Source organism: Bos indicus x Bos taurus, chromosome 29 (genome assembly GCF_003369695.1).
Source record: "Bos indicus x Bos taurus breed Angus x Brahman F1 hybrid chromosome 29, Bos_hybrid_MaternalHap_v2.0, whole genome shotgun sequence".
NCBI classification, from domain to species: Eukaryota; Metazoa; Chordata; class Mammalia; order Artiodactyla; family Bovidae; genus Bos; species Bos indicus x Bos taurus.
In genome coordinates this window covers 1,555,746-1,582,869 of record NC_040104.1, presented here as the reverse complement: position 1 = coordinate 1,582,869, position 27,124 = coordinate 1,555,746, and the positions used below count along the sequence as shown (strand labels likewise).

The 27,124-nt window shown below is 65.7% G+C and overlaps 3 protein-coding genes across 41 annotated transcripts in view; 1 reads left to right on the top strand and 2 right to left on the bottom strand.

Moving 5' to 3' along the window:
* Positions 1 to 308: 308 nt before the first annotated feature.
* On the bottom strand, positions 309 to 15,979 carry TNNT3 (troponin T3, fast skeletal type). Of its 34 annotated transcripts, none has more exons than XM_027531265.1 (18): positions 15,893 to 15,971; positions 12,794 to 12,826; positions 12,670 to 12,683; positions 12,247 to 12,264; positions 11,132 to 11,149; positions 10,953 to 10,994; positions 9,954 to 9,974; positions 9,738 to 9,752; positions 8,198 to 8,230; positions 7,576 to 7,594; positions 5,016 to 5,061; positions 4,298 to 4,414; positions 4,103 to 4,180; positions 3,742 to 3,855; positions 3,555 to 3,664; positions 3,378 to 3,468; positions 2,448 to 2,488; positions 309 to 508 (listed from the first exon to the last, which is right to left on the bottom strand). In XM_027531265.1, exons 2-18 carry the CDS (start codon positions 12,808 to 12,810, stop codon positions 454 to 456), a joined length of 849 nt encoding a protein of 282 aa, XP_027387066.1. In that variant the 5' UTR covers positions 12,811 to 12,826; positions 15,893 to 15,971; the 3' UTR covers positions 309 to 453. The 34 variants fall into 34 exon arrangements, with proteins under 34 accessions (XP_027387066.1, XP_027387065.1, XP_027387068.1 ...); XM_027531264.1 differs by lacking the exon at positions 2,448 to 2,488 and adding an exon at positions 1,803 to 1,843 and having other exon boundaries at positions 15,893 to 15,968; XM_027531267.1 differs by lacking the exon at positions 9,738 to 9,752 and having other exon boundaries at positions 15,893 to 15,974.
* Positions 15,980 to 17,703: 1,724 nt separating this feature from the next.
* On the top strand, positions 17,704 to 24,191 carry LOC113885709 (proline-rich protein 33-like). Its single transcript, XM_027531257.1, has 2 exons — positions 17,704 to 17,929; positions 21,536 to 24,191. The coding sequence occupies exons 1-2, from the start codon at positions 17,765 to 17,767 to the stop codon at positions 23,138 to 23,140; spliced, it is 1,770 nt and encodes a 589-aa protein (XP_027387058.1). The 5' UTR covers positions 17,704 to 17,764; the 3' UTR covers positions 23,141 to 24,191.
* The window catches only part of LSP1 (lymphocyte specific protein 1), a 38,810-nt gene continuing 31,858 nt past the window's right edge, over positions 20,173 to 27,124 (bottom strand). For 5 of the 6 annotated variants that reach the window (XM_027531260.1, XM_027531261.1, XM_027531258.1 and 2 more), the window contains exons 7-11: positions 26,054 to 26,135; positions 25,179 to 25,313; positions 24,825 to 24,902; positions 24,628 to 24,730; positions 20,173 to 20,597 (exon numbers count right to left, since the gene is read on the bottom strand). In XM_027531260.1, coding sequence (XP_027387061.1) covers positions 24,641 to 24,730; positions 24,825 to 24,902; positions 25,179 to 25,313; positions 26,054 to 26,135 — 385 coding nt within the window. In that variant the 3' untranslated portion in view covers positions 20,173 to 20,597; positions 24,628 to 24,640. The remainder of the gene's footprint in view (positions 20,598 to 24,627; positions 24,731 to 24,824; positions 24,903 to 25,178; positions 25,314 to 26,053; positions 26,136 to 27,124) is intronic. The other variant, XM_027531259.1, reaches the window with a different exon arrangement.

The following is a 27,124-nucleotide window of genomic DNA, read 5'->3' as shown; positions in this document are numbered from 1 at the left end:
ATGCTCTGCAAAAGCCAAGCTCTGTTGCCCCACACTGGCTTCAGAGCAGACCCGGGGGGGCTGGGGGCCAGCAGAGTGGGCTCGCACGCGGGGTGGGGACAGGGCGATGGTCTGCTGACACAAGCGGAAGCTGCTGGCAGAGCCCGTGGGCACCTGGGGCTCTCTGGGGTGTAGAAGACCACCGCCGGGGGTCTCCTGGGCCAACCCCTAGGTCAGCACCTGGATCCCTTGGGTCCCCAAGCTGCAGAGCAGCCCCCACGACGCCCTGCCCACCCGCAGGCCCCACTGATGAGCCAGTGCACACGCAGTGGAGGGGAGCCTGCTCGCTTTATTCGCAGGCCCCAGAGCATGGACGCAGTGAGGACAGGGACGCGGGGAGCCCCTGGGGGCCGGGCGCCGCTGCGTGGACCCCCGGGCTGAGGGCCTCTGCCTCTGGGAACCTCCTTGGCCGCTCTACTTCCAGCGCCCGCCGACTTTGCCCTTGGGCGCGGTCCCGGCCTTCTTGCTGCTGTAAATGGGAAGCAAGTTGGTCTTGAGCATGAGGGAGTCTGGGACCCTAGCCGACCCCTTCCCCAGCCCCCAGCAGACCCCAGACCCTGGCAGCTCGGCCCAGCCCAGCCCTAGCAGCCCAGCGGCATCCCCAGCCCTGGTCCAGCCACAGTGACTCACCTGTGCCTGCCCACGCGGGCCTGGGTGACTTTGTACCGGGGGCATTAGTGAGGTTAAGGGGGTGCTGGCAAGAGCTGGGCCCCTCTCCCTCCCTTCCCCACCTGAGGGACTCAGGGCACGGGGCCTTATGTCAGGCAGACCCGAGCCTGCCCGGGCAGCTGTCCTGCTGGTAGCCGCCTTTCTCCCAGTAACTCTGGCCTGAAAAGAGCCGGGCCCCCCACCCCCCGGCCAGGATGGGCAGGGGCAGCGGGCGGCTCCGGTTCCTCACTCCAGGCCAGCAGTCCAGCCTGACAGACTCGGGACCTGGGAGGCCTCCGTCTTGTTCTAGAATCTCAGCCCCTCGGTCACCAGTGAGAACAGGACCTCGGGCGACGGGGGTCCTCAGGAGCCCACCCCATCTGTCTGAGCCCTGTGCGCAGCAGGCAGCCAGGAGCTGGCGGGGAGCCAGGCCGCCAGGGGGCGGTCATCCGCGCTCTTCATGGGCAGCTTCAGGCTGGAATGGGCCCTGCGGCTCCCAAGGCTTCAGCGGGAAGCCTGGCTCTGAGGACCCTGCTCACAGCCCGGGTCCCTCAGCGGAAGCCAGCCTGAGAGCCCTTTGGACCACACACATGCACACACTTGCACGCTCATGCACACACAGACACCTAGCCAAGTGACCCGTAAGAACCCCGGCCTCACACCACAGAGCCCGGGGCGGAGGGCGTGCGCTTTTGCCAGCCCTCTCTGCAGCCCTTGGGGTGGCCCCAGCTCAGCCTCCAGTCTCGGGCACTGAACCCCAGCAGGCGGCACCTGGGCCCACGCTCGCCAGCCCTTCCTGACAGCTGCTGCAAAGGGTCCCATGGACCCAGCAGGCTCATCAACCCCAGACCAGGGGTCTCACGCCAGGCTGTGCAGGGGCTGCTGAGTCCCTGCGCAGGTCACCCTGGGGATGGGGGAGACAGGAGGCTGCAGGTCCGGGGTACAGGGCCCAACATGCTGGCCCAAGGGACCGGCTGGTTAGTCCTGTTACTGCTCTGCTGAGGGCCGCCTGCCAGCAGCACAGGCTAACATCTCCGGGCCCCTGGGGGCAGTGGCAGCCGACCCCGTGAGGCTGCGTGCCTGGAGCAGAGCATGGGGCGGGCAGGGCTACTCACTGCTTCTGGGCCTGGTCGATGCGGCTCCTGAGGTTGGTGATCTGCAAACAACACAGGGGACTTACCTGTACATCTGCACAGGGCCAGGCTGCATGATGGCCTCCTGCCCGCAGGCCCCTCGGTGGCCCTGGAAGGCCTCAGTGCTCTTACTGTGTCCTGGCTCCTTTGGTCTGGAGGAGCTGAGACTTGTGTCTCTGACTTACTCTTGGTGGACTGAGCTGGACACCTGGGCCATGACACACCACAGCGCCAGAGCTGGCCACTTACCTGCCCACCTCTGCAGGATGTGGGGCAGGGGCACGGGTCGGAGGTGGGCTCGCAAGTACAGCCCCCGCCTGGCCGCTGGAGCTCAGAGCCCCGTGGCCATCTCACTCCCTGGCCCAGCTGCTCCCTCCTGCTGACTGCCCGGGGGAGGCTCAGGAGGCAAGGGCCAGCCTCTGCTGCCGACGAAGGGCAGTGGGTCAGCCTCGGAAGCCCCCAGGTGGCAGGCAAGGGGGAGGAGGCGGGCGGGAGGACCCAGGGACGTCCTCCAGGGTCTCCGTGCCCGCTGCCGCCGACACCCGCAACGACCCAGGTTTCTGCCATGCGCAAGGCCCGCCGTGCATGAACACTAGAGCCTGGTCCGGGGGGACCCCGGCGACTTACAACTTGGCCAGCATCTCCACTCTGGCCCGGACGTTCATGATCTAGAAAGACCGAGATGGTTAGGGGGCGGGGTGGGTGGCCGAGGCTTCGGTACCCTGTGTGTCGGGGCCAGCCTGGTCCGAGGCCCTCGAGGCTCTCCAAGCTCCCAGGGACCACTGTGCACACTGTCAGGGCCTGCTCTCCTGGCTCAGCACGAGTGCGGCCAGTCTGGACCCTCTGAAGCCCATTTCCAGAGCCAGCTGGGAGCACTGGCACAGAGAGTGGTGCCCCTCACCTGGTCCCCTGGGGGAGGGTCTTTCCCCAGAGGGAGGTGGGGAAATTGAAGTGCAGGAGGACCAGGCAACCCACCCAAAGACCCCAGGCTCCTGAGAAGGAGACAGAACTCCTCCAGCTGTCAACACTGGTCACCCACACCCTCTGTCTCAGGGGCCAGTGGGAGAGGGGCCCTGAGAGTGGACGGTCCTCCTCAGGGGACACCGGAGGCTGGAGGGAAGGGTCTGTCGCGGGTCTATCATCAGGGTCCATACCCAGCCCCACCCCCGGCCTGTGCTGACTCCAAGGCGGTTGTCTACCCAGGGCTGCCGACCTGAGCTGTGAGCCCAGGGTGGAGGAGGCACCGGCCAGGCCTGCTCCCCAGCTCTGAGTCCCCAGGGCTGGCCTGGCTGGAACTTGGGTTTGCAGAGGAGGCTGGGTGAGGCAGAACCCCCTCCCCAGAGGAACTCAGTGCCCCCCTGGTGGGCTCAGGACATCAGGTCTCCAGACCCCTGCCCCGAAACAAGGGCACTCTGCCCCACCGCACCCCCCGCTGGCCCTGAGCGCCGTGCTGACGTGAGGCCAGCCTGGGCAGGGCCCCCCGCAGGGCAGGGGCCTCGGTCGGGGTCCGGGGACCCGGTGCCCGCCAGCGGGTGAGGCCAAGGACACCACACTCACATCGTATTTCTGGCGCTTCAGCTTCTCCCCGTACTCGAACTTGTCGGTCTCCAGCTGGTACAGGGTGTCCCAGAGCTCCTTGGCCTTGTCCCTGGGGGGCAGCCGTGGGTGAGGGGCTGGCGGGTCAGCCCCGGCAGGAGGGTCTGGGCGCCACCCCCTGCCCCGGTGCACCCTCACCTGAGCTTGTCCTCGCTGAGGTGGTCGATGTTGAGGGGCTTCCTCCGCTCGGCCAGGACCTTCTTCTTCATCTCCCGGGCCGTCTGCTTCTTGCCTCTCTTCTGGTCTGCCTGCGGGGACGCGGAAGGGGGCGCGTCGAGCCGGCCCCGGGCCGCGGTGGGCAGCGTGGCCCCGCGCCCGTGCTCACCTTGGCCAGGTAGCTGCTGTAGTTGGCGCCCATGGAGGACAGGGCCTTCTTCTTCTTCAGGTCGTCCTCAGCCCTCCTCTTGGCGTCTTCCTCCTCCCGCCGGGCCTTCTCCTCCTGCGGGGACACCCCCGCCCCCAACCAAGACCTCAGCGCAGCGGTCGAGGAGCTGCTTGGGCTGGGAACCTTCTGGAAGGTCCCGGTCCCTGTCGGGTCTGCCCTCTCACAGGGGTTCTGCGGGGCGGGGGGAACTTGGCTGATGGTCTGGGTTCCTAGGCCAGTGTCGAGGGGAATGTCAGAAATGGGGAGGCCCGGGAGCCTGGGGGCCGGGCGGGGGGCCAGGCTGGGTGGGGGGCTGCCTCACCGCCAGTCTGTTCTGGCGTTCCCGCTCCTTCTCCGCCCGGATCCTCTGCTGCTCGGCTCTCTCTGCTCGGCGTTTCTCCTGAGGCCAGAGGGGAGCGGGTCAGCCTGGCCTGGCCCTCCCCTGGACCCCCGGCCACATCCACCAGCCTGCCCTCCGCCCAGGGCACAGGACTGGACTCCGCAGGACTGGACTCACGATTCTCTCCTTGAGGGCAACCAGCTCCTCCTCCTCCTTCTTCCGAGCCTCAAAGTGGCTGTCGATGAGAGCCTGGAGCTCCATGAGGTCTTTGTTCTGGCGCTTCTTCTGGATGTCCTGTGGGGACAGGCCCGTCACACCCGCCCTCCTCTCGAACTTTGGGCTGCCTGCTCCCTCAGCCACGGGGTCAGAGTGGCACCCTCCTTGTGGCTGAGTCCAGGCCATGCAGAGCCCTGAGGTCAGTGAGCACCCCTATGGACCACCTCTGACTTGGCCTCATTGTTAAGCCCAGAGATGCCTGGGTGGGTTGGACAGAGAGGAAATTGGGGAACGAGGCAGTCTGATGGATACATAGATGGAGGGGTGGGTGAATGGGTGTAACAGTGAGTGGGGGATGATGAGCGAGTAGATGGGAGTGGATGGATGAGTGGATGGACAGATGGGAGGAGGCACAGATCGATGATGGATAGTTGGGTGGGTGGTTGGATGGATGGGGAGAGATGGGGACATGGGGAGATGGATGAGTGGGGAGGAAGGAAGAAAGGTGTTATTCCCAGACGAGTTCCCTCTGATCCGGGAATGAATCACAGCAGGATTGCGTGGAACTAGGAAGCCCCAGTTCTGGCTGCTCTAGAGGATGTGACCTTCTCAGGCTTAGCCTGGAGCTGAAGGCTGGGGTTCTGGGGAGACTGTGTAAACCTGGGTCCCGTAAACTTACATCGAAGTCGACTTTCTCCCCTTCCGGGATCTTAGGAGCAGTGAGTCTGAAGAAGAGAGAGGGGCTCATGAGTACAGTGAACAGGTCCCCACCATGATGGTTGACTAGACCCAACCTGGCCTGGCCCCAGGCTGACCCTCCTGCCCTTCATCCTGGCACCCAGTTGAGGGCATATGGCCTGATCTTGTTCTTATCAACTATATAGCCCACAGTCCCCAGAGTGGCTTGACCCTTCTAGAAGTTTACAGCCTCTTGGTGTCCTTCTGTCTTGCCCACTCCTGGGCCTCTCAAGGGCTGTTTCAGCCCTGCTCACCCTTGCTCTCTTTCTCAAACAAAAGAAGGCAAGGCGGCCACCATAGACCGTTCCCGGGTCTTTGGCCTCTGCGGTCAGGAACGGCCATCTCGGCTGACCCTTTGCGTTTCTCTGGTCACTCTTTGACCTCTCTTTCTGGGGACCCAGAGGAGGGAGTGCTGGGCAGAACGCACACCGTGCGGAGGAGAAATGAGATCCCTCTCGAATCCCTCCGGCCGGGACGGCCATGGCCCTCCCTCTCCCCCCATACATCTCAGACTGAGCAAAGAGTTAAATCCACAAGAGAAACAAGAGCTTCTTCAAAAAAGAAGAGAGTGGGACTGAACGTGGATCGGCATGCTGGCGAGGGAAGCGATTTTCTGAGCTCACAAGGTCCCACTCAGGCAAAGATGGCCAGAGGAGTCCATACAAATGAAAAACTTATGGAAAAAGGCACAGCGTGGAAGGGGGGGAAAACCAGACTAGAAAAATATTTTCAGCAAATACAGAGAAGACTTATATCCTTATGCAAACCGATGATTAAGAAAACATAGAGACGCCCCCGCCGTTAGATAAATGGGCAGAGGGTGAACGCTAGCAGCTCCCCGAGAAGAAAGACCACCAGTCAACACACGTGGGAGAGGCTCCCGAGCCATCAAAGGAATGTGAACGAAAACAAGCCAGAGAGGCCGTTTCTCATCCACCCGTCAGAGGCTCCGTGTGCAGGCACGTCGCGGGCCCGGGCATGCGGTGTGGAGACCGCGCTGGCCGCCCTCGTGGAAGCCTTTTGGCAGAGGACATCAAAAGCCTTAAGAACGTTCCTACTCTTTGACCCAGTAATTCCATTCTGGGAATGCGGCCTAGGGAAATAACCCGAAAGACAGAAAATGCTTTCCACCCAGCGTTATTTATGATAGTAAAATATTGGGGAAAGCCTTAATATCCTGCAATAGAGGAATGGTTAGGAAAATTATGGTTTGTCCAATTGATGGAATATTATGTGGCCATTCAAAATATTTAAGAAGACTATGTAAAAACATGGAAAAATACTTAGGAACAGCGCTGTATTTTAGAAAAGCAGAATTCAAGTCTGTATAGACAAGACGATGTTTGAAAAACAGCTCAGAGTTTCAATCCTTTTTTCCGAGTCCTATGCATGGAAAAAGAGTAGGAAGAAATAAGCCTTTTTATTTCTTTCTCCTCTTTTCCGCAGTCTGGCTGGCGGGGTAGGAGAGTTATAGATGATTTTTTTTTCACTGGACTTTTACGTATTTTCCAAATTTTCCTTAATGAGGTGTTTTATTTTCATAATGAAAACACAAACATTTTTTTAAAACTAGAAAATATCTTGTGACCCGGCAGCTTTCTTTAAAATTGCTGAAAAATAAAGTGTAACGGATGGAAATGGGCTGGCTACACATTCACATATTTCCAGTCCTCTGTGGAGAGTCCGCAGGGCTCCCCTAAGTGGGAGCGAGCACTTGGCCTGCGCTCAGAGGCGCTGACACGCCTTCCCCTGCAGAGCAGGGGAGGCGCGTGTCCCCCGAGGACGGGGGGTGAAGCACGTACAGAGGGCCGTGGGCTCACATGTACTTATCAGAAACAGAAAATCAGGAACGCCAGATTAAAACAAGAAACCTCTGAACCACTAGCACGCGAGACAAATGAGCGAGAGAAAGCCTCTTTGAACGAGGTCGAAGCTTCCCCCGGGGGCTCAAGGTCCCCACGAAGGGGAGGACTGGGGCTCCGGTCAAGGCTTTGTTCCCAGGCGGGTTTCAAGGCCGAGAGCCTCCCTGCCAGCACCCCACTGCTCACATCGAGGGCCCCGGGAGATGCGGGGGGCAGTGTGGCCAGGAGGCTGGGCACCGGAAAGGGCCACAGGGGCTCCACGGGGCCTCCCTCTCTGTGCCCAACTCCCCCGACTTCCTGCCCCCTCTCTTCCTTCGCCCAGGGCCTCCTCCTGCAGGAAGCCATCCTTTCTAGTCTGCATGGTCTGGGCATGGACTGGACCTCCAGAGTCCATCCCTACCGTCCCCAGGGTGAAGCCTGCCCCGGAGGAGTGCACCAGCTGCCCTGAGACCCCGTTCCCTGGGCGAGCCTCACCCTGAATCCAGGACCCCGAATTTAGGAGCAAACGAGTGGCTGTGGCCCCTCGAGGGTTTGGGTCCCCAGGGCCTAACGAGCTTCACGGCCTCTCTCGCGGGACCGGGCCCCGTCCGAGTGCCAGGCCTCACAGGCCCCCCTCGCCCGGCCCAGCCTTGCACTCACCTGGGTCTCGGCTTCTCCTCTGGTCAGCAGGGTGGCGTCAGGGGGAGAGAGGAGACCGAGAGACCAGGTGAGAGGGCAGCTCGCTCAGCCCACAGGTCCCCGCGCGCCTGACCGGGGCCCCCTACAGTGAACCTGCCCTCCCTGCCCGCCAGGGGCTGGGGACTTGCCCCCCCAGGGCCCATACGCGGGAGCCCCTGTGGGCTCTGAGGAGGAGAGTGGGTGCAGGGCCCAGGGCAGGGCAAGTGGAGAGGAGAGACGGGGTCCCGGGGTGCCACACCCTCGGGGCAGAGACAAGACTGAGGTTGGGGGCCGGGTGGAGGAAGCGCCTTCCTGCCCGCCTCCTGACGTGCCCGCTGGGCCCCTGCTGACCCCCGAGTGTCAGTGTGGGGCGGAAGCTCAGGACATTACAGAGCTAAGTCCCGCAGCAGACGCAGCTCGAAGCAGCAAGGCCTGGCCCTTGGAGGCCCCGGCGTCAGACGAGCAGGATGGGCGGGTGGGCAGGCGGCCGAGCAGAGGCACGGAGAGCCCTCGAGACAGACCCCGGGCGGGTGGGCGGGCCTCTCTGCCAGGGTCTGTCCAGACTCCACACGGGCACCGTGTGCGGCCAGGGGCCTGGCCTTACCTGCCTGGTCCTCCCAGTCCTCCTGCTCTGCGTCTTCGGGCGGAAGCGCACATGCAAGAGAAAGCGGCGGGGCGCGGGCGCGGGCTGGGGGCGGGCAGCCGGGCACGCCCGGACCCGCTTCCCCTGGGTGGATGCTGGCCTGGGCCCCGTCGGTGACCCCGCTGAGGGCTGCAGGGCTTCTGTCTGGGAGGGTCTGCGAGAGCTAACTGCGGGGCCAGGATGCCCGGGAGACCCCCAGCCCCAGAAGGCCAGCGGTAGCTGGAGGGGCCGCTGGGGGCCCGTGGGTGCTGGCTGCGGGCTTCCTTAAGCCTTTCCACTGGGGTGGCCTCCCTGGAAGAAAAGCTATGACACACCTCGACCCTGATGCTGGTCAAGACTGGGGCCTCAGACCTGCGGAAGCCTGGCTAGTTGAGGTCCCAAGCCGAGGGGACGAGAGCGCTGAGGCTCAGCCCCGAGGGGCGCAGGAGCCTGGATCAGCTCGGCCCTGCGGGCCAGACGCCCGCCCCTGCTCCTGGGCCTTTGGTGGCGAGGACAGGGCGGTCCACGTTGAGCTGCCGGTGCCCCGTCTTGGAGGCCTGGCCAGGGCGGGTGGGCTGTGGTCAGGGTCTCCCTTGCATCCCCTTCCTAAGCGCGAGGATCCCTAGGTTGCTTAGCAACCGGCCTGCACTTGCGCAGCCTCCTGCGCCTACTGGGGCTGCTCGGCTTCCAGGTGGGCCTGGCGTCAATGCCCCCCACCCCCCGGCACCTGGTGGGGGACTGGGAGGGGGGCGAGGAGCGGGGGCGGCAAAGCGCCAGGCGGCAAAGCTCCCGGCCGGCGGGCAAGCAGGACGCGAGCTGGCATCCCCAGCCTGCCTGTCTGTTGGTCTGTCAGCCCCAGGCCTGGTTCCAGGGTGGCCTGGTGGCCTCCCGGCCCTCGGGCCCCGCCGGCCCCTTGTCTTGCAGGGGGTCCCCCCAAGGCCCCTGGAGGGGAGACAGTTTGGAGCCTGTGCTCTGGGTGCAGGCCCCGTGAGGAGGCCCTCTGCAGCCCCGCGAGGGCCATGTGAAGGCGGGGGGCTCTGACTTGGGCCCCGATGCTCCACCCAGGGGGCCCCGGCGCTTCCAGGCCCGTGGGCCCCCACCTCAGCCTCAGCCTGACTTTCTGCTTCACCCCACTTTCCTTCCCACTGTTCCCTCCTCGCCACGACTTCTCCGCTCTGCCTTCCTTGGTGTCTGGGGCCCTGCCTCTCCCCCTCTGCCCTTCTCCACCTAGCCTGGTGGGTCCAGGGGGTCCCAATGGACCCCAGTACCATCCTCCCAGCACCCCTCTGTCAGGCCCTTCGGGCCTGGCCACCCCACCTTCCTGCAGTGACCCCGGGCGGAGCCTCACCCCCTCAGCCCTGAACGCTCGCTGCCTGTCAGCCGTCTGACACCCTCTGTCAGCCACCCTCCCCATCCCTGGCCTAAGCGTCCCACCAGGCCCCAGCCCTCCGGACGGCAGCGGGGAGGGTCAGGCAGGCGCAGGGGTGCTCAGGCCTCAGCAGGGGATGGGGAGCGAGCGTACCTTCTTGGACTTCCTCTGTAGAAGCAGCACCGGGGGGGTGGGGCGGGGGAGAGAGAACCACTGTGAACCTCAGGCAGAGGCTGAGGGCGGGCGGTGGGCAAGCAGGTGAGTGGGTTATGTGGCCCCTCTTGTTCCTTGTCGGCCAGGCTGCGGCTCACACCCACACACACCCCGTGTGCACACGCACCCACACGGGACTGAAGTCATGGCACATACCTGGTTCATGAACTTCATGGACTAAGGAGGGCCATGGAACAAGAGGCAACGCGTGGGTCAGAGGTCAAAGGAGAAAGGATCCCGGGTTAATGGAAACAGCCGGTCGCCACGGGAGGGTCAGTGGCCGAGGCCCGGGGGTGGGGAGCGTGCGGGGAGTGAGCGAGACAAGGTCAATGTTGGCCGGGGCAGCGCCCCCCGTCCTGTCCCTGCCTGCCCCCGGGCTTCGCTTATCTCAGGGCACGCCTGTTGCTTGAGGGGCCACTGGGGTCCTGCCTCGCTTGGCCACCCCGCCCCGCGCCACTTCCCACCTCCTTCAGGCCCCCGAGGACTTCCATGGGCGCAGGGCTGTGGCCTGGAGGGTGGTCCCCCAGGGCCTGGAAGGGAAGCTTCCTACCGGCCCAAGGCCGGGGCACCCATTGCCTTTTCTCTCTGTGCCCACGGAGGAGCCTGAGTGTTGGGTACCAGCTCTCAGCTGCCCTGTCTGCTGTGCCAACCCCAGGGTTCCCAACCCTCCCACTCCCCAGTCCCGCCCCTGACCCGGGAGGGAGCTCCCTGGGGCAGGCTAGAGGGGGCCCGTGCGGGGCACTGCTGCCTGGCTGGGGGCACAGACTGCAGGGGCTTTTCCACCATCACCCTGGGCTGCCCCGAGACCCCCGTGGAGGGGTCAGGTGCCGAGGACTCTCAGGTACCCAGCTTGGGGCAGGAGGCAGGCCTCAGGGATGCCCCCAGGACAGCTAGGTCTCATTTGGTCCAGCGGTCTCCTCACTGACCCACACTTCCTGGGCTAGGGGGCGCCTGGGCCCATGTCGGGGGGTCAGTGCTGGCCCTTCGGGGGGCCGGCCCACTCTGGTCAAGCATTGGCCGTGGTTAGTGGGTTACGTGGGGGCCACATGTGGGGGCCCCTTGGCTGGCTGGCACCTCACCGCCCCCTCCCCGGCCTGCTGTGCCACAGCCAGCCCCGGGCCCCACATGGGGCCCAGAAGTCCTGCGTCCACGTACCTTCCTCGTGGACCTCAGGGACTTCTGCAGGCGGGGGGGGCGCTGGGTGTGCAGGGTGGAAGGAGAGAGGAGAGGTTAGGCCGGGAGCGCACTGCACGCCCTTAGAGGGTGGGGCACGCGGGGTCAGGGGACAGAAGGTTGGCGGGTGGCTGGGGGCCGGGGTCTTGGACCCCACTTACCTTCCTCCTGGGCCTCTTCTGCAGTGGGAACCAAAGGGAGCAGAAGGGAGAGAGGGAATGAGACAGTCGTTAGGGGCCAAGCACGGGGCGGCCGGGAAGGGAGGAGCCCCAGGGAGGGGGATCGCGGGCAGTGGGCGCTCCAGGCACCAGAGAGGCTGGCAGACATCGCAGGCCCGCAGGGCCTCTGCAGCGCAGCCTGCTCCGGGTCCTGGGGGTCCCGCCTTCCCCTTTCCTTGGGGAGCGGGTGCTGGACTGAGGTGTCTGTACTCCGGAGGGTTTCGCTAAGTAACAGACCCTGAAGGTCCCAGAGGTGGGGACAGGTGTTAGGGGAAAACCCAGACGGGTGTGGGCTGGCATCCTCAGGGGGCCCGGCGGCGGGCGGCAGAGGCAGGCATTGGAGAAGCCCACTTGGGGGACCTGCCCACACGACCCATCGACTTCCCCTGGGAGGGCACCGCCCGGGACTGTGGTTCCCTCTCAGAAAGAAGTCTCTCCACCTTTTCAGCAGAAAAAAGAAGAGTTTTGCTCGTGTTGTTAGGGTAGCCAAGTGTTTTCAAAATAGTTTCAAAACCCAGCGCTCAGAACACCCCACAGGAGAGCCGGCCCAATGGAGCTCAAGAGAGCCTGGCCGCGGCAGAGCAAGGCCCAGGGGTGCCCATCGGGCCTGCGGACCACCCCGCACACTCTTCCCGGGGCTGGGCTCCCCGCCTGCAGGGGCTCGACCCACCGGGAGGGGCCTCCTGACCCACCTGGGGTCCCCATTCCCAGAGGGAGGGAGAGGGGGAGAGCTGGGAGAGACAGGGACAGAGAGACAGAGAGACACAGAGAGGCAGAGCGAGAGGCAGGTGGGCGCGCACCAGGCTTGCTGTTAGTGTCTTCATGACCAAATCCCAGCTAACCTCACACACCAGGGCTACCGTGAGATTATTACGTATAAGTGAGACATAATAATGCAGGAGTATTAATGAACAATTAATGACCGCCTCTCAATGGAGGGAAGAGGCGGCTGTTAGGGGTGCAGGAGGTGGGGATTAATGACCACGGAGGTGGACGGTTAATGGGTGAGCTGGGCGGGGGCCTGGGGTGCGAGGGCGCCTGGGGGTCACCTCTGTTACCTTCCTCCTCGTACTCTTCTGCAAGGGGGTAGAACAAAGGAGAGGAAGCGGTTAGAGGGCGGGGGGCCAGCCTGGACAGAGGCGGGGGCCAGCCTGCCCTTCGCCCCCTGTCAGGGGAGGACCGCGAAGACGCAGAGGCTCGTGGGCAGGGCTCTGAGCCTCGAAGGCCTGGTCCTGCAGTGGGAGCGCGGTCTCCCCTCTGCAAGCAGGGTGTCACGGGGCAGGGTGTCCATGGGCTGGGGATCTGTCCTCTGAAAAGAGGTGCAGGGGCAGGGGTGGGGGCCTGCTTGCAGAGGGGCATCCACATGCCCGCGGCTTCCGGGGGGCTCCCCGGGCCAGGCGCTGGCTGCAGGTGGAGAGCCCCGTCCCACCTCGGCTTTCTGTTTAGAGCCGATGCAGAGAGAGTCTGGCGTCCACACTTACCCTCCACGTGCTCGCTGTGGGGAGAAGGGGAGTGGTGAGGGGTCAGTTCTTTGCAGGGAGGGGGGGTCTCCTCTGGCCTCTGAGCACACGAGGCCCGGGGGTCTTGAAGCTGGCGGATACTCACACTTCCTCGTCCGACATGGCGGCTGGGTGCTTTCTGCAGGGGGTGGGGGGAGACAGGGTGTGAGTGAGGAGTTGCCTGGGTCTCGAGGTGCAGGAATGTGGGGGTGGGCTCAGCAAGCCAACTGTGGGGGGCCATCCTTGCACAGGGGTCGAGGGCCAGCTCCCTGGCCTGGGCGGGCTGCACCCGCGCAGGGCCTCCTCGGCAGGCTGCCTTGCTTCCTCCGAGGCCCCAGGCCCCCAGCCCTCTTCGCCCCAGATCCGATCCCCCTCCGCCCCCCTTCCGGGCCTGGCTCCGGCCTGCTGCCTGGAATCCTGGAGCTGGGCGGGAGCTGGGAGGTGGTGGCTGGGCCGACATGCTCTCTGCAGCGTTCCCCAAGGAGGATCATCCAGAAAGCACGCGGCTGAGCAGGCTGGGGCGGGGGGCCCTTCCTGGCAGCTCCGGGCCCCAGCGAGGCCCTGCTGAGGTTGCTCAAAACCTCCCTCTTGGCGGTCTCTGCTCTTCGGTCTAGATGGTGGGGCGGGAGAGGAGGGGGCTCCCAGGCAGCCTCTGAATTGCAGAGCTTGGCTCCTCAGAATGGGCCACGTGGACCTTCCCTGGCCTGCCCGCCTGCCGTCCCTACAAGGCCCACTCCGCGGGAATGAGCCATGCTGCCTTCTCCCACTCACGGTTTCCCATGAGGATGCTGCGTCCTCTGATGGGGGCACCCAGGGATTCCTTGGGTTCCCTCACGGCCCTCTGCAGAGCCCTTTTCAAAATCACGAGAGAGTACTAGGCATCCATTCCCTCCCATCTCCTGTTGCCCCAGCAGACTGAGCCCTGAGCTCACCGGGATGGGTCTGGTTTGTTTCTGAATGTCCACGCAGCCACCCCTCCCCAGCCTGGCGCCCCTGTCAGGCCCACATGCCTTCTGAGAACTGAGCGAACAACCCCGTTCCTTCTCAGCCTGCTTTCCCAGGCCCCAAAGACGCTCTTGAATTTGTCAACGTCTGCAAAGAAGCTCTTGCCCGGGCCTGGATGTGTGCATCCAGGTGCGGCCGGCTCTGGGCCAGCGCGCTCGGGGACCATCTCTCCGTGAGCTGGCCTCCGTGCAGGCCTGAGGCAGCCAGGGCCTGGGAACACTCGGGGCAGCTGCATCAGAATGTTGGCCCGGGGTTTTGAAAAACAGAGTTCATGACAACACGCTACAGCCCACTTGAAGACAATAGTTCTGGTCCCCCCGGGAGCTTTGTATAAGAAAAACACCAGTTCATCATCGAAAAATGCATTTACATCGCATTGCTAAGGTGGGAACAGTTTTCCGAAGCCTCTGTCAAGAATGTTAATTTTCCCAAAGCAATTTAAGCTCCATGCAAAATTAACCAGCGGATGGGTCTCTGCTAACCCCCTCCAGGAAGCCAAGCGGCGCTTTCCCAGCCTGTTCTCCCTTCCTGGGGCTCTGCTGCCCCCTCAAGTCACAGCCTCCTGCTTCCTCCAGCACACTGCTCCCACGGCCCTCCATGAGCCCTGTCCCTGGGTGCTGGGCCCCCGCCCCACCCAGGCTGCCGTCATGCCCTGGCTGTGCCCACCTCTCCCCCTGGCAGCGCCTGACACCTGTCACCGCCTTGAGAGGGGTGGTCATGGCTGGCGTCCAGGGTGGGTTATTTTTAAGGAGTCAGTGGCAGCTGAGGCGTCCAGAAATAGGCACCCAGATTAGCCAAGACACCTCTGCCCAGAAACCCAAGATGTTGGGAGGGGGGCTGCGAACATCCACCGGCTCAGGTCTTGGCCCGCCCACCCCTCAGTCAGCTCCCCTGCAGGCCCTGCGCCCTCTTGTCTTCTGGGCCGGAGGACTCCGTCCTGCACCCCAGGCAGGGTGCCCACCCTCCAAACAGGGAAACTGAGGGCCCTCGGGGCCCCTGCTGCTCTGCCCAGTGAAGCCCTGGGGGTGACACCGCGGCTCCTCCGTACCCCCCATCCCCTGCCGCTGGGGAGGGGCCCGGGGTGGGGTGTGCTTGGGGGCAGGGTGGCATTTCGACAGCTGAGAAGGAAACCAGCTGTCCATTTCATGTCCTGCCCTCAGAGGGGCCATTGTGCAAACAGCCTCTGAGGTCACTGCTCCTCGGGGACCCCTCCTCCTTCCTTCCTTCCCAAGTGACAAGGGGGGGGTGGGGGTGGGCGGGGAGCCAGGAGGCCCTGCCGCTCGCTCGCCGTGGGACCCTGACCCTCTTCCATGACCCCCGGGCCCCCGCCGTCCCGTGTGGCTGTGGCTCCCCAGCCGTCTCCTCCCAGAATGGTCGAGGGCACCAGAAAGGTTGCTGCCTAGCGAGGGCGCCCCATCCCATGACGTCAGGAGGATGGCTGGGCCCCAGCCCCAGGGGGCACAGGAAAGGCGGTGGGGGCGCCGGGGCTGGGGAGCTCGGGCCGGGGCTCCTGGGAGCACGTGCTTCTCTGCCCAGGCCGAGGCGGGCGGGCGGAACAGATGCCGGCTGCCCGCTCCTCCCTCTGCCGGCTGCCCTGCTCCTCCCGTCCTGTCCACTCCTGGCCTTGGCCACTGGACACTGACTCCCGGGCTGCAGGGGTCCCGGCCGCCCACTTGCACAGACCTGCTCTGCAGGGCATCACACAAGCCCCACCCTCATCTTCGTCTTTACGGATGGCGGCGTCGGGGGCAGTGGCCGCTGGGCCGAGAGCCTGAGCCCCCGAGGAAACGCTGGCCAAGGCCAACTGGGCAGCAGTGGCCCCAGCGCAGCGGGTGGCCTTGAAGCCTGGACAAAGCCCCTTTCTTGCCTCTTCAACCCACATCCTCAGCTCTCTCTAGCTGTCTGCCTGGGGACTGCCCCCTGGGCCTTCCAGGGGTCCCCTTTCTTCCTCCCTCTTGGCCCTCCCCAGATCCTGTGCTTGGGTATAAAACAGCTTCTTCTACATCCAGTGTTCAGTGAATGTGACCCCACAGTGCCCACATCCCAGACCCTCGAGACCCCGGGGTGGCTTCCTGGTGTCTCTGAGATGCTGTGCTTAGAGTGGAGAGGCTGGAAGGCGTGGTGTCCGTGTCCGGGGACCCCAGGCCGCCAGCACACAGCAGGCCGGCCCAGGCCCGGGGCTGCCCGTGGTTCTACTGACCTGCGGCTGGGTCTGGAGAGACGGGCAGGAGCTCGCTGTGGACAGGACCGGCTCAGGCACTGCCCGCCGGCCGCGCGCCCTCGAGTTATAGTGACATTCGATCTTGCCTGGCAGCCCATTGGCCGGGCTCGGTGGCCGGGCGCGTGCGGGCGGACAGGGCCGTGCCCCAAGGCCCCCGACCAAGTATGGGAATAGCAGAGGAGGCCCAAGGAGGGGGCTGCGTCCGAAGAGTCGGGGGCGCCCTCCTCCCCCGCCAAGTGTCAGCTTCTATTTTTACTCCCCCGACAGCGGGCACATTCTTGATGGGCTGAGGAGGGTGAAGAAGGTGTTGGGTGGCTCTGAGGAGGCAGCCAAGGACTCTCCTTGGGCCTGGCTGGATTGGAGTCCCCAGGGCTGGGGCCCTGACTTCCCAGGCAGCTGCCCCTCCCTCCAAGGAGTTGCCCAGAGAGGGGGTCCTCTCAGGAAGGGGGTCTGCTGTCTGTCCAGCCAGGCCCCGGGCCCACCCAGCCTCCTCGTCGGAGGGGCCGGCCTGAGGTCTCCGCACCCTCGTGGAATGGAGGGCCTGAGTCCTCGGCCAGGCCCCCAGTGGGTTGGAGCCCATTTAGTGGCCAGACCAGGTCCCCTGGGTGACGCGCTGAGAACACACAGCATCAGCAGGCGAGCGAGATGCTCGCCCGAGTCTGACGCATGGGGTCTGGCACCTCCCGGTGCCAGGGGCCACATCTCTGCAGTCGGCCCAGGAGCTCCCACCTCGGGGTCCAGATCCTGCGGGTCTCCTGCCCACAGGCTGGGCTCCGCGTGCTGCCCACGGCGGGCTCCACCACTCGCCCGTGGAGCCCGCTGTTTCTCTCCTCACGACTCCAGGCGGCACCGTCCAGTCGGCAGACGTCGTGCCCACAGCCTCCCACGGTCCCTCGTGGGCCAGTGAGGCCACATGCTCCTCTGGGTCTGCCCCTTGGGTAGGGGAGCCGAGATGCAGAGCAGGGGAGAGGGGTCTGAAAGATCCAAGAGGCTCGGTGGGGCCGTGGTTGCTCCGAGGATGCAGGCCTGACCCAGAGCCGAGGCTGGTGGGCCAGGGGCCAGGCCGGGGGGTGGTCCCCAGCAGACTCAGATGAGGGTCCTGTCCTCCGGAGGCTGAGGGCCAGGGGTGTCAGGACGGCCGCCCTCACACCCCAGCCCTGGAGCCCCCTGGCTCTGCGCCCTGCTCCGGTCCCCCAAGCCTTCTGGAAGGTTTCCCTCAGCACCTCATCCAATTTCTGCAAGCCGGAGATAAGGCCGTGGGGCTCGAGACAGGCAGGGTGGGCCCGCCATCCTCAGCCAGGGGGTGGATGGAGCCCCCATCCTGTCCGCCCCCCAAGAGCCCCTGGGGGTGGGGAGCCCCCGAAGCAGAGGCGCCGGGTTGTCCTGCCTCCCTCGCAGGGACTCTGAACCCCTCCTCCAGCCCGGATCCTGGGACAGGCCACACACAGCGCTGACCCTGGGATAATGCTGACCAACTCTATGTCCAGCAGGCTCAGCTGTAAAGACACATCTGAATGAGAGCCCTGGGCTGCTCTTGGGGGCCCCCTGCCCCATCTGCTCCCCATGGTGGGGGCTGATAGCCCTTCTCAGGCGGGCACCCCATGCTCTGCTGACAGTGACCCCATCCCCCTGGACACAGATGCAGGGAGACGCTGGGGTGAGCACAGTAGGGGCTCGTGTGCGTCTGGCCCCACCGGCCTCCGGTGCCCGGAGCGGCTGGCCACACCTCGCCCAGGCCTGGGGCGTCTTTACCCGCAGGTGGGCACTCCTCGGCCCTGCAGTGACCCTGCTCGGCCAGCAGAGGAGGGTGGCTGCCCGCTCAGCGGCCTTGGCCTTGGCAGGAGCGCGCCCATGAGCAGGCAGCGCCAGAGAGCGGGCGCTGAGGTCAGAGGGACGCGGCAGGTTTTATTTTGGGTATCGGCGACCTCCCTCTTGGGGCGCCAGGCCGGGGGTACTGCAGGACGGCGTCGAGCGGGTGCTGCTGTACGGCCGCCGGCTGCCCAGGGCCTGCAACAGGTAACCCACACCCCATGTGCCAGGCCAGGAGGAGGGGGCAGGGCTGGGCTCCCCCTGGGCCTGGGGACCTGGGCTGGAGGCACGGACTGGGCAGCCCAGCGCAGGGCTGCAGCAAGGGATTGACTGAACCCCAGGAAGAGTTTGAGGGCTGACGGGACAGGGCCTCGGCCCAGGGACAGAGTAGGGTGGGCTGGGGTGGGCTTCTCAAGCAAGCAAAGCTGAGCTGAGCCACGGAGCAGGGAGGAGGCTGTGGGGGGCCTGTTCCCCCTCAGGTTCCTGCAGGGTTGGCCTCCAGCTGTGTGGGGGAGGGCAAGGGCCCCCCATGTGCATGGTTGGGGATGGTGGGGCCCAGAGACCTTGAACCTCGCCTGGTAGCCCTGAGCTGACCTGGGTGCCCACTCCAGTGCCAGTCTGAGCTCCCAGTCGGCCCAGCCCATGGGCTCAGGCCCTGCCAGGCCCCAGATAGAAGCCGCTGACACAGCACTTCGGGGTGAGCCCTTCCCAGCCTGGGCGGCCACCTCCACATACCCTGAGCGCTTCTGCGGGCTCTGTAGTGGGTCGCTGGTTTGCGCTGTGTGGGGCTGGCACTCCGTGCTCAGAACTGGGGAGCAGGGGGCTGCCTGGGGGGCCACTGAGGCAGTCAAGATGGAGGGCAGAGGCCGGACACCGGGTGGCGGCCCCTCCGAGCCTCTTGACCGCTGCGGTGGGCAGGCCCTGACAATGCTGCTGCAGCAGAGGAGACAAGCCCTGGATTCCTGCCCCTGAGGCCAGGACCCTGAGAGGGGCTGGGCTGAGTGTGGGCTGAGTGGCCGGCTGCTTCTCCTGCCCCGCCCTGCCCACCCCTTGGCCCTCGGGGCCCCACTCGCTGACCAGTGACCAAGGGGGCCGCCTCTGCCTGTGGCCCTCGTAACGTCCCATCCAGCCGGGTGGACGAGAAGCCCTCCTTCCCTGGGAGATGCCCCCCCAGCTGGTGGGCACAGCCCTGGACGCCCTCTCGGAGGGGCCATGGGCGACAGGCCATGTGACGTGCCCAGGTTCTAGCCCTCCTGGCCCGCCCGTATCTGTGCTCCCCTTCAGGAGACCTCAGAAAACGGACTCTGAGCAGACCCAGGCCTGGGACGCCAGAGGGCCAGGGGGCCTGCTCTTCAAAGGGGCTCCCCTGACACGGAGGGCAGCAGGGCCCCGCGGTGGGCCCGCATGCAGGCCGGGGGGCGGGCACGGGCCCGGAAGGACAGCCCCAGCCTGCACCCCACCCCCGCCCATCCATGCACTCGGTGCCCGCTCACGCCACAGTCGCCTTCTGCTCCCCTCCCTCCTTCACTCCCATCTCCCATCGCCCACCCATCCGTCTACCCGCCCGCCCGTCCTCCCCACCGGTGCCCCTGAAGCAGGCATGGTCTGACTGCCTTGTCTCTTCTGCCGTCTACTCTGCACAGTGGTGTTTTTGCCATCTACCTCTCATCCTTCTATAGGCCCGCCCTCCACCTGCTCTTTATCCAGCCATCCATCACCCAAGGAGGCCTCACCTCTCGTTTCCATACCAGTCCATCTGCCTACCCATCCCCTCCTCCTTCTATCTATCTGTCCATCAACCTTGACCCTCCATCCATCCATTCATCCACCCACTGACCTCTCCCTCCCTCCCCATGCATCCATCCATCCATCCATCCATCCCTCCATCTGTCCATCAACCTTGACCCTCCATCCATCCATTCATCCACTCATCTACCTCTCCTTCCCTCCCCATCCATCCGTCTGTCAGCCTTAACCCTCCTTCCATCCATCCCTCCCTCCATCGCTCCCTCCACCTATCTATCCATCCCTCCATCTGTCCATGCGTCTTAACCCTCCATCCGTCCATCATCCACCATCCATCATCCACCTATCCACCAAATCTCCTGGGTACCGGGATGGGGATAACCCTAAGGAACGTCTCGTCCTCAGAGGAGGCCGAGCCTAGGGGCGCAGTGGCATGTGCCCGGTCTCGGGGGCTGCAGACTCTGGGGGCAAGCGCCACAGATGCGCCGGAGGAGGACTGAGCCCACGGTCAGCTGCACCCTGACTTTGGCCGCCACACCCCTCAGACCCCAGAGCCCCACGCGCAGAAGGCTACTGGACAGGACAGGGTCCAAGTCTGAAGGAAGACAAGAGGCTTGGACCCCACCACTGGGCAAGGTGGATGGCCCTTCCAGACAGCCATGCTCCCTCCCCGCCCCCGTCAGTGAGCCCAGAGAGCCAGCACGTGGAGATACATGGAAGCTTTACTGGACAGGGTGGAGGGGCTGCCAGCGGGGGGCGGGGGGCAATGCAGGCAGGGCAGGGGTTGTGGCTCTTGACCTGGAGACCCCGGCACGTGGCCGCTCCCAGCACTGACGGCGCCTTCCCTGGGAGCTTGCGGCTTCTCTGGAGGGCGTCCCTTCACCAACCAACAGCCAGAGTTCCTCTCCTCCTGGAACTGTGGGGGGCAGTGAGTGCCATGTTGGAGGGCGAGGTCGGAGGGCCCCGCAGCAAGAGCTGCCAGGGTTTCGGGGCGAAGGCAGGCGTGAGAAGCAGCTTCTTCAGCAAGGTCGGGTTCGGGGGGCGGGGGGCGGATCTGGCCGGGTTCTCCCCTGGGCGTGCGGACGGGGAAGCAGGACCTGCTGCTGCCTGTGCCCTGCTCCTGGGAAAGCTGAAACACACATGGGGAGGTGTGTGTGTGGCGGGGGGCGTCAGGCGCAGCCCAGGAGGGCCCACCACCCTGCCCGCTGCAGCCTGCAGCCTCTCTCTGGGGGCCGCTCTTCCAACCCCTCCGGCTGCCAGGAGCAGCCTCCCTGGTCCCCTTCCAACTTGGAGGCTGGCTCCCGACGTTGCCGCCTGGACCCTGCTCAGGGTGCAGGGTGGAAGGACTCGGCCTGGGCACCCCGCTCTTCCCTAGGAGGTCCTAGTCCTCCAGTTGCAGGCAGCAGCCAGGAGCAGACCCCTTCCCGGGCCCCCCAGCTCCTGCCTGACAGAGAGGCTCCGCGGCCGCAGCCCTGGCCTCCCCCTTCCCAGCCAGTGGCCCCCGCTCTGCCCGGGCGCCATCCGTCAACGTCCCTGTGAGCACGTGGCGCCCACAAAGCAGGGCGGGTGGCTTGGCCGGGACCAGCCCGCCGGGAGGCCTGCGGGAACATCCCGTTTAGCCGGAGCTCGGCGGGAGCAGCTCCCGCCTCCGCCCAGCCGACCGCTCGGGACGCTGCCCCTGCCTCCCGGCCGCTGGCCGCCACCTCGCCGCGGCTCGCAGCGGACGCGCCTGTGGTCAGCCCGGCGACGGCGAGGCGGCTCTCACGGTTGTGGGCGGCCGCCCCTCCTGCCTCTGCGGGCGGCCGGCCCAGCACGTGCCCCAGCTTAGCGCCCGCCCGTGGGTCTCCCGGCCCGGCCCCTCTGCGTGCCCACCAGGCACCTTGGGCCGCGGTGGGCTCACTTCTAGTCTGGGGGTGATGTTGGGGCCGCCCCCTTGATGGATGCTGCACACGTGCCGCCTAGAGTGCACCTGGGGGCCCCCTGCAGACGAGGGGGCCGTGTGCCCCCCTCAGGGGCGGGACCTCCGGGCAGAGGGCTGGGATCACCGCCTCCTCCTTCCCGCCCCAGGGAGCAGTGATGTTCATCTCAGCTGCCTCCGTGGCCCCTGGGACGGCTGGGCCGTGCCGCCCGGGGCCCCCTGGACCACCGCCACCTCTGCTGCCCAAGCCGGGAAAGGACAACCTGCGCCTGCAGAAGCTCCTGAGGAAGGCGGCCCGGAAGAGGATGGGCGGGGGCGGGCCCCCCGCTCCGCCCGGGGCTTTCCGCACCTCCCTGTCCCCCGTGAGCGAGGCCAGCCGTGACCAGGAGGCCCCGAGCCCACGTCCCATGGAGGCCCCGCGTCCAGCTGAGCTCCCGCGCCCCACCGAGGCCCTGCATCCCAGGGAGGCCCCACGCCCAGCCAACGCCCTGCATCCCACAGAGGCCCCACGCCCCACCGAAGCCCTGCATCCCCTGGAGGCCCCGCATCCGGTGGAGGTCCCGCGTCCAGCAGAGGCCATGCGTCCCTCTGATACCCCGCACCCCACTGACGCCCACCATCCGGCTGAGGCCCCACACCCTGCCGAGGCCCCACACCCTGCCGAGGCCCCAGTGGCTGTGGCCGCCACACCCCGCTGCCCCCCGACCCCTGTCATCCACCACGTAGCCTCCCCCACACAGAGGTCCACGTTCTCCTTCAGCCTCGCCCAGCGCAGGAGCCTGGCTTCCCACTTCAGGGCCACGGGCCCCCAGCTCACAGCCCTGGCCCCGGAACCCGCGCGGTGCCCCAGCGGCTTCACCCAGGTAGTGGCCCCTGCAGTGAGGGGCAGCCACGTCAGCCAAGTGCATGTCCGACTGGTGCCATCCCCGCAGGGCGGGACCCCCGAGCCCCCCCCGGCAGCCCCCCAGGGTCAGCACATGGCCCCCTGCCCTCCCGGGGCTCAGCCCCTGATCCCCGTGGCCCACATCCGCCCATTGCCCACTGGGACGCAGGTGGCCAGTCCCTGGCCTGCGGCATCCCCAGTGCCCAGGCCTCCCTCTGGCCTGCAGGCCTCGGTGCCCAGGGAGGCTGGCACCCGGGTGGTGGTGCCCATCACCCCCACCTACCGCTCGCCGGGACCCTCGCCTTTCAGGCCAGGCTCTGGGACCCCCGAACCCGGGCGCCTGGAGGAGCCCCCCACAGCTGGCCCTGCCACTGAGGCTGAGAGAGTCTCCAGCTCCCGCGGGGCCTCGCCCCCCGCCCCGCTGGCAGGCCCCCACCCCTGCCCGGCCCCCAGAGCCGCAGCCAGGCCCCAGCTCAGCGGCTGGATGCGCCTCAAGAAGCAGCTATTGGAGGAGCCGGAGGAGCCCAAGTTCCCAGGGCCGGAGCCCAGCCCGGGGCAGGTGGACCAGGGCGAGACCACCCTTGCCAGCCTGGAGCCCCGGCCCCCCGCCTCCCGGGCCTCCAAGATGTGGGACGCGGTGCTCTACCGCGTGTCCGTGGCCGAGTCCCGCAGTGGCCAGGCGGGGCCTGGAGCTGGGGTGTGCACCCTGGCCGGTCTCAGGCGCCTGCCCTTCCTTTACCGGCCTCGCTTCAACGCCCGGAAGCTGCAGGAGGTGGCTGCCCGACCCCATCCTGTGACCTCCCCAGTCCTGGTCCTGAACCCCCAGCCCAAGAACTTCAACCGGACGGCGGCTGGCTGGAGGCTCCACTGAACAGCTGGGTGACCCCAGGGCTGTGGGGTGGACAAGAGGGGCTGAGTGTCCAGCTGGGAAACTGAAGCTGTTCAAGAGAAGAACCCGGCGGCCTGGGGGTCCGGAGGGGCGGTGGGGCGGACGGGAGCAGGAAGGACCACAGCGGGAGAAGGGGGTTAAGCAGGAGGCGGGTTTGGATGGTGCAGAGGAGCAGAGAGAGGTCTGCTTTGCGGTAGAGTGTGGGGGCTTTGGGGGTGAACTTCTGGGGAGGCAGACAGTTCAGGAGGCCGCCTCGAGGTCAGGGTTGTCTGAGTAACCTCGCAGGGCAGGGCCAGCCTGGGCGTCTGCACAGGGCTTGGGGCAGGGGCTGCAGGGGGCGGTCACCAGCAGAGCCTGGAGGGGCCATGGCTGCTCAGGAGGGTCTGCCCGGCTCCAGGGAGCTGGGCTGGGTTTAACCCCGGGAGCTCCGGGTGGTGAGTCCTGACACGTGCCGGGACAAGGACTCTGGGGCCGCTCCCTTCTGCCTAGAAAGTGGGGGAGACTTGCATCTCCGTGGGGGTGGGTAGTGGCTGGGGGCTTGGGCTTGGGCGGGGTCACCTCCGTGGGCTGCCCTGGCGGCTGTGCCGCCCGAGGACAGGGCCCTGGCCAGCGCTGGGAGCAGGTCGAGGCCCGGGGGGGGAGCCGGCCCCTCACTGCCGCCCTGTGCTGTGGCTTCTGCTCCCCCAGACTGAGGGCCGAGTTCAGGGAGGATTTGCTGATGAGACAGGAGGTGGGTCTCAGCCTCGAGGCTGGATGAGGAGACTGGGGGAGAGCAGCCTGGCCCAGCGAGGACCAGCCGTGGCCTGGACAGGTGGGGAAGGGGGCCCAGGGCCTCATACAGCCGTGGGGCCCGCACTGTGCCCTCAGAGGGGGTCTGACTCAGGACCACTGGGGCTCTGACCAGCAGTGGGGGAGAAACACGGAGGTGCTGTGGGCAGGACTCGGCAGGGAAGGAGGTGGTTGGCAGGGGGACGTGACGGGAGCTGTACATGGATCCTGGGACCCAGGCCACTAATAAAAGTGTGCATGACCACGCTGCGGTTGTCTTTCTGCCTCCACCAGGCGATGGGGCGGGCGGTAGCCACAGGAGCAGCTCCCACTGAGATAACAGGGAGCGCCCAAGGTTCTGGCCCCTCCGAGACCCTGAGCCCACTGATGGGCGGGAACCGAGCCTCCAGGACTCCCCTTCCGGCCACGCTCGCCCTGCAGTGCCCTGGAAGGCCTCGCCTGCCCAAGCGGTGCAGACAGGGCATCATGGCTCCTCCCAGAAGGGAGTCAGAGCTTTGTCAGGGGGAGCGGGGCAGGACCCCAGGACGGGGGTGGGCAGGGGGACCAGAGGGGCAGGCTCCGGCCGGCCCTGAGCCGGGCGCTCTGCCCTCAGGAGCCTCCTCCTGGCTTCTGCCACCAGGCGCCCGGGCAGCAAATTTCAGGCACAACACATCACACGCGGGCCGCTGCTGCGGACTCACCAGACAGAGAGGCCTAGGGCGCCGAGCCCTCGTCCACAAGCACCTTCTCGTACTTCCCGTGTCCGGCGGCCACAAACTTGTACCTCTTCCCAGACGGGGTGCTCTGCCAGGAAGAAGGCCCGGGGCCAAGGTGAGAGCCGCGGAGGGAGACAGCCGCTCTCCCAGCCCACCCACTGGTCTGCCGCCTTCCGACGCACCTTGACCGTAGACGAAGTCTTGGGGCCTCCTTTCTGCTCCCAGAGATCCCGCTTGCTCATGTCTCCGGCCACAATATCCTTGGGGCAGAAGGAAGCCGCGTTGCTGCGGGCCCCCGCTGGGGGAGCTGGGAGCCCCGGGCACGTCACCCGCCGGCCTCGCAGGTCCAGGGCCGCAGGGCCGGCCCACGTGCCCCCTTGCGGGGAGCGCCCACAGAGGAGGCCCGGAAGCCGCGCCCCCAGCCCTCCCCAGGGACCAGGCCGGCCACCACGGGCCCTGCAGCCCGCTCTTCAGCCCGGACGGCCCGCGCTTGCTGTGCCGAGGGGGCCCGGCTCCGCCCCAGGATGGACGCCTACCTTGCAGGGGGCGGACTTGGCGGCCGACTGAGCCTGCACCTCTCCCGTCTCCCAGCGGCTCTTAGTGCTCGCCACAGCCATGCTGGGCAACTCGATGGAGGGCTGGCGGGTGAGCTTGGGGGTCCTGCCTGCGATCTGCAGAGGAGACAGGACCATCCTCGCTCTGCTCGGGCATGGGGTTGGAGGAGCAGGGCTTGAACGGAAGGGCCTTGGTGGATGGAGTGATGGTTGGGTGGATGGGAGTTAGTTGGGTGAAAGGGTATACAGGTTGTATGGAGGTGTGTGGGTCGGGGTGAGTGGCGTTGGTTGCATAGAAGAACGTCCATTGAACAAAGAAATTGGGTGGAAAGACAGTGGCTGAATGCAGGGGGATTGGTTGGGTGGAGGGGAGCAGATTGTATGGAAGGGTGTTAGTTGGATAGAGGGGTGTGGAATTAGAGGAGGGACATTGGTTACATGGAGAGGTGTTGGTTGGATAGAGGAACATGGAGGGCCATCACTTGAATGGAAAAGTGTTGGTTGGATGGAAGGATGTTGGTTGGACACAGTGGCATTGGTTGGCTGGAGGGTCATTGGTTGGATAAAGGGGTGTTGATTGCAAGGAGTGGTGTAGATTGGATGGAAGAGAGAGTTGAATAAACAACGTGTTAGTTGGATGGGGGTGGTGGGGGTGGAGATAGGATCAATGGAGGAACCTTGGTTGGATGGATAAAGGGCTAGATGGAAGAATGTGGAAGGGTGGAGTAGTGTTGGTCGGATGAAAGATGGTTAGTTGAATAAAAGGGTGTTATTTGGCTGGGGGCTGTAGGATCAGTGGAGGGACTCTGGCTGGATGGAGCAAGGGCTCAGCAGAAAGTGCGGGCGCCTGTACCCACCTCGACGGCCTGGGTGTACTGCTCCAGCCGCTCATCAATCTTGGAGATGGGCAGGGCCGGCTGGGACTTCCTCACGCTGTTACTGGAGGAGAGAAGGGTCTTGCCCAGGAGCCCTCACTCAGCTTCTGGGCCTCACCCTGAGCAGCCGCCACAGCTCTCTCAGGCCCCAGATCTCCACCTCATGGACCCCCTCTTCAGCCTTCCCCTGGAGAACCCTGGGTCCTGCTCCCCTGGAGAACTCTGGAGCCTGCCTTCCCTTGGAGAACACTGGGTCCTTCTTCCCCTGGAGAACACTGCATCCTTCTTCCCCTGGAGAACTCTGGGGCCTGCTTCCCCTGGAGAACCCTGGGTCCTGCTCCCCCTGGAGAACCTTAGGTCCTGCCTCCCCTTGGAGAACCCTGGGTCCTGCTCCCCTGGAGGACCCTGGGGCCTGGCTTCCCCTGGAGAACCCTGGGTCCTGCTTCCCCTGGAGAACCCTGGGTTCTGCCTCCCCTTGGAGAACACTGGGTCCTGCTTCCCTTGGAGAACCCTGGGGCCTGCCTTCCCTTTGAGAGAACCCTGGGTTCTGCTTCCTCTGGAGAGAACCCTGGGGCCTGCTTCCCCTGGAGAACCCTGGGGCCTGCTTCCCCTGGAGAACCCTGGGTCCTGCCTCCCCTTGGAGAACCCTGGAGCCTGCCTCCCCTTGGAGAACACTGGGTCCTTCTTCCCCTGGAGAACACTGCATCCTTCTTCCCCTGGAGAACTCTGGGGCCTGCTTCCCCTGGAGAACCCTGGGTCCTGCTCCCCCTGGAGAACCTTAGGTCCTGCCTCCCCTTGGAGAACCCTGGGTCCTGCTCCCCTGGAGGACCCTGGGGCCTGGCTTCCCCTGGAGAACCCTGGGTCCTGCTCCCCTGGAGAACCCTGGGGCCTGCTTCCCCTGGAGAACCCTGGGTCCTGCCTCCCCTTGGAGAACCCTGGAGCCTGCCTCCCCTTGGAGAACATTGGGTCCTTCTTCCCCTGGAGAACACTGCATCCTTCTTCCCCTGGAGAACTCTGGGGCCTGCTTCCCCTGGAGAACCCTGGGTCCTGCTC

Excerpts from the sequence above, each read along its gene's own strand:
- TNNT3 (XM_027531265.1), bottom strand. Across the intron at positions 4,415-5,015 it reads GGGAGAAAGTCGACTTCGAT|GACATCCAGAAGAAGCGCCA; the intron begins GTAAGTTTACGG and ends CTGTCCCCACAG. Across the intron at positions 509-2,447 it reads GTGGAGATGCTGGCCAAGTT|CAGCAAGAAGGCCGGGACCG; the intron begins GTAAGTCGCCGG and ends TCCCATTTACAG.
- LOC113885709 (XM_027531257.1), top strand. The coding sequence starts at position 17,765 with ATGAGCAGGCAGCGCCAGAGAGCGGGCGCTGAGGTCAGAGGGACGCGG. Across the intron at positions 17,930-21,535 it reads CTGCCCAGGGCCTGCAACAG|GGAGCAGTGATGTTCATCTC; the intron begins GTAACCCACACC and ends TTCCCGCCCCAG.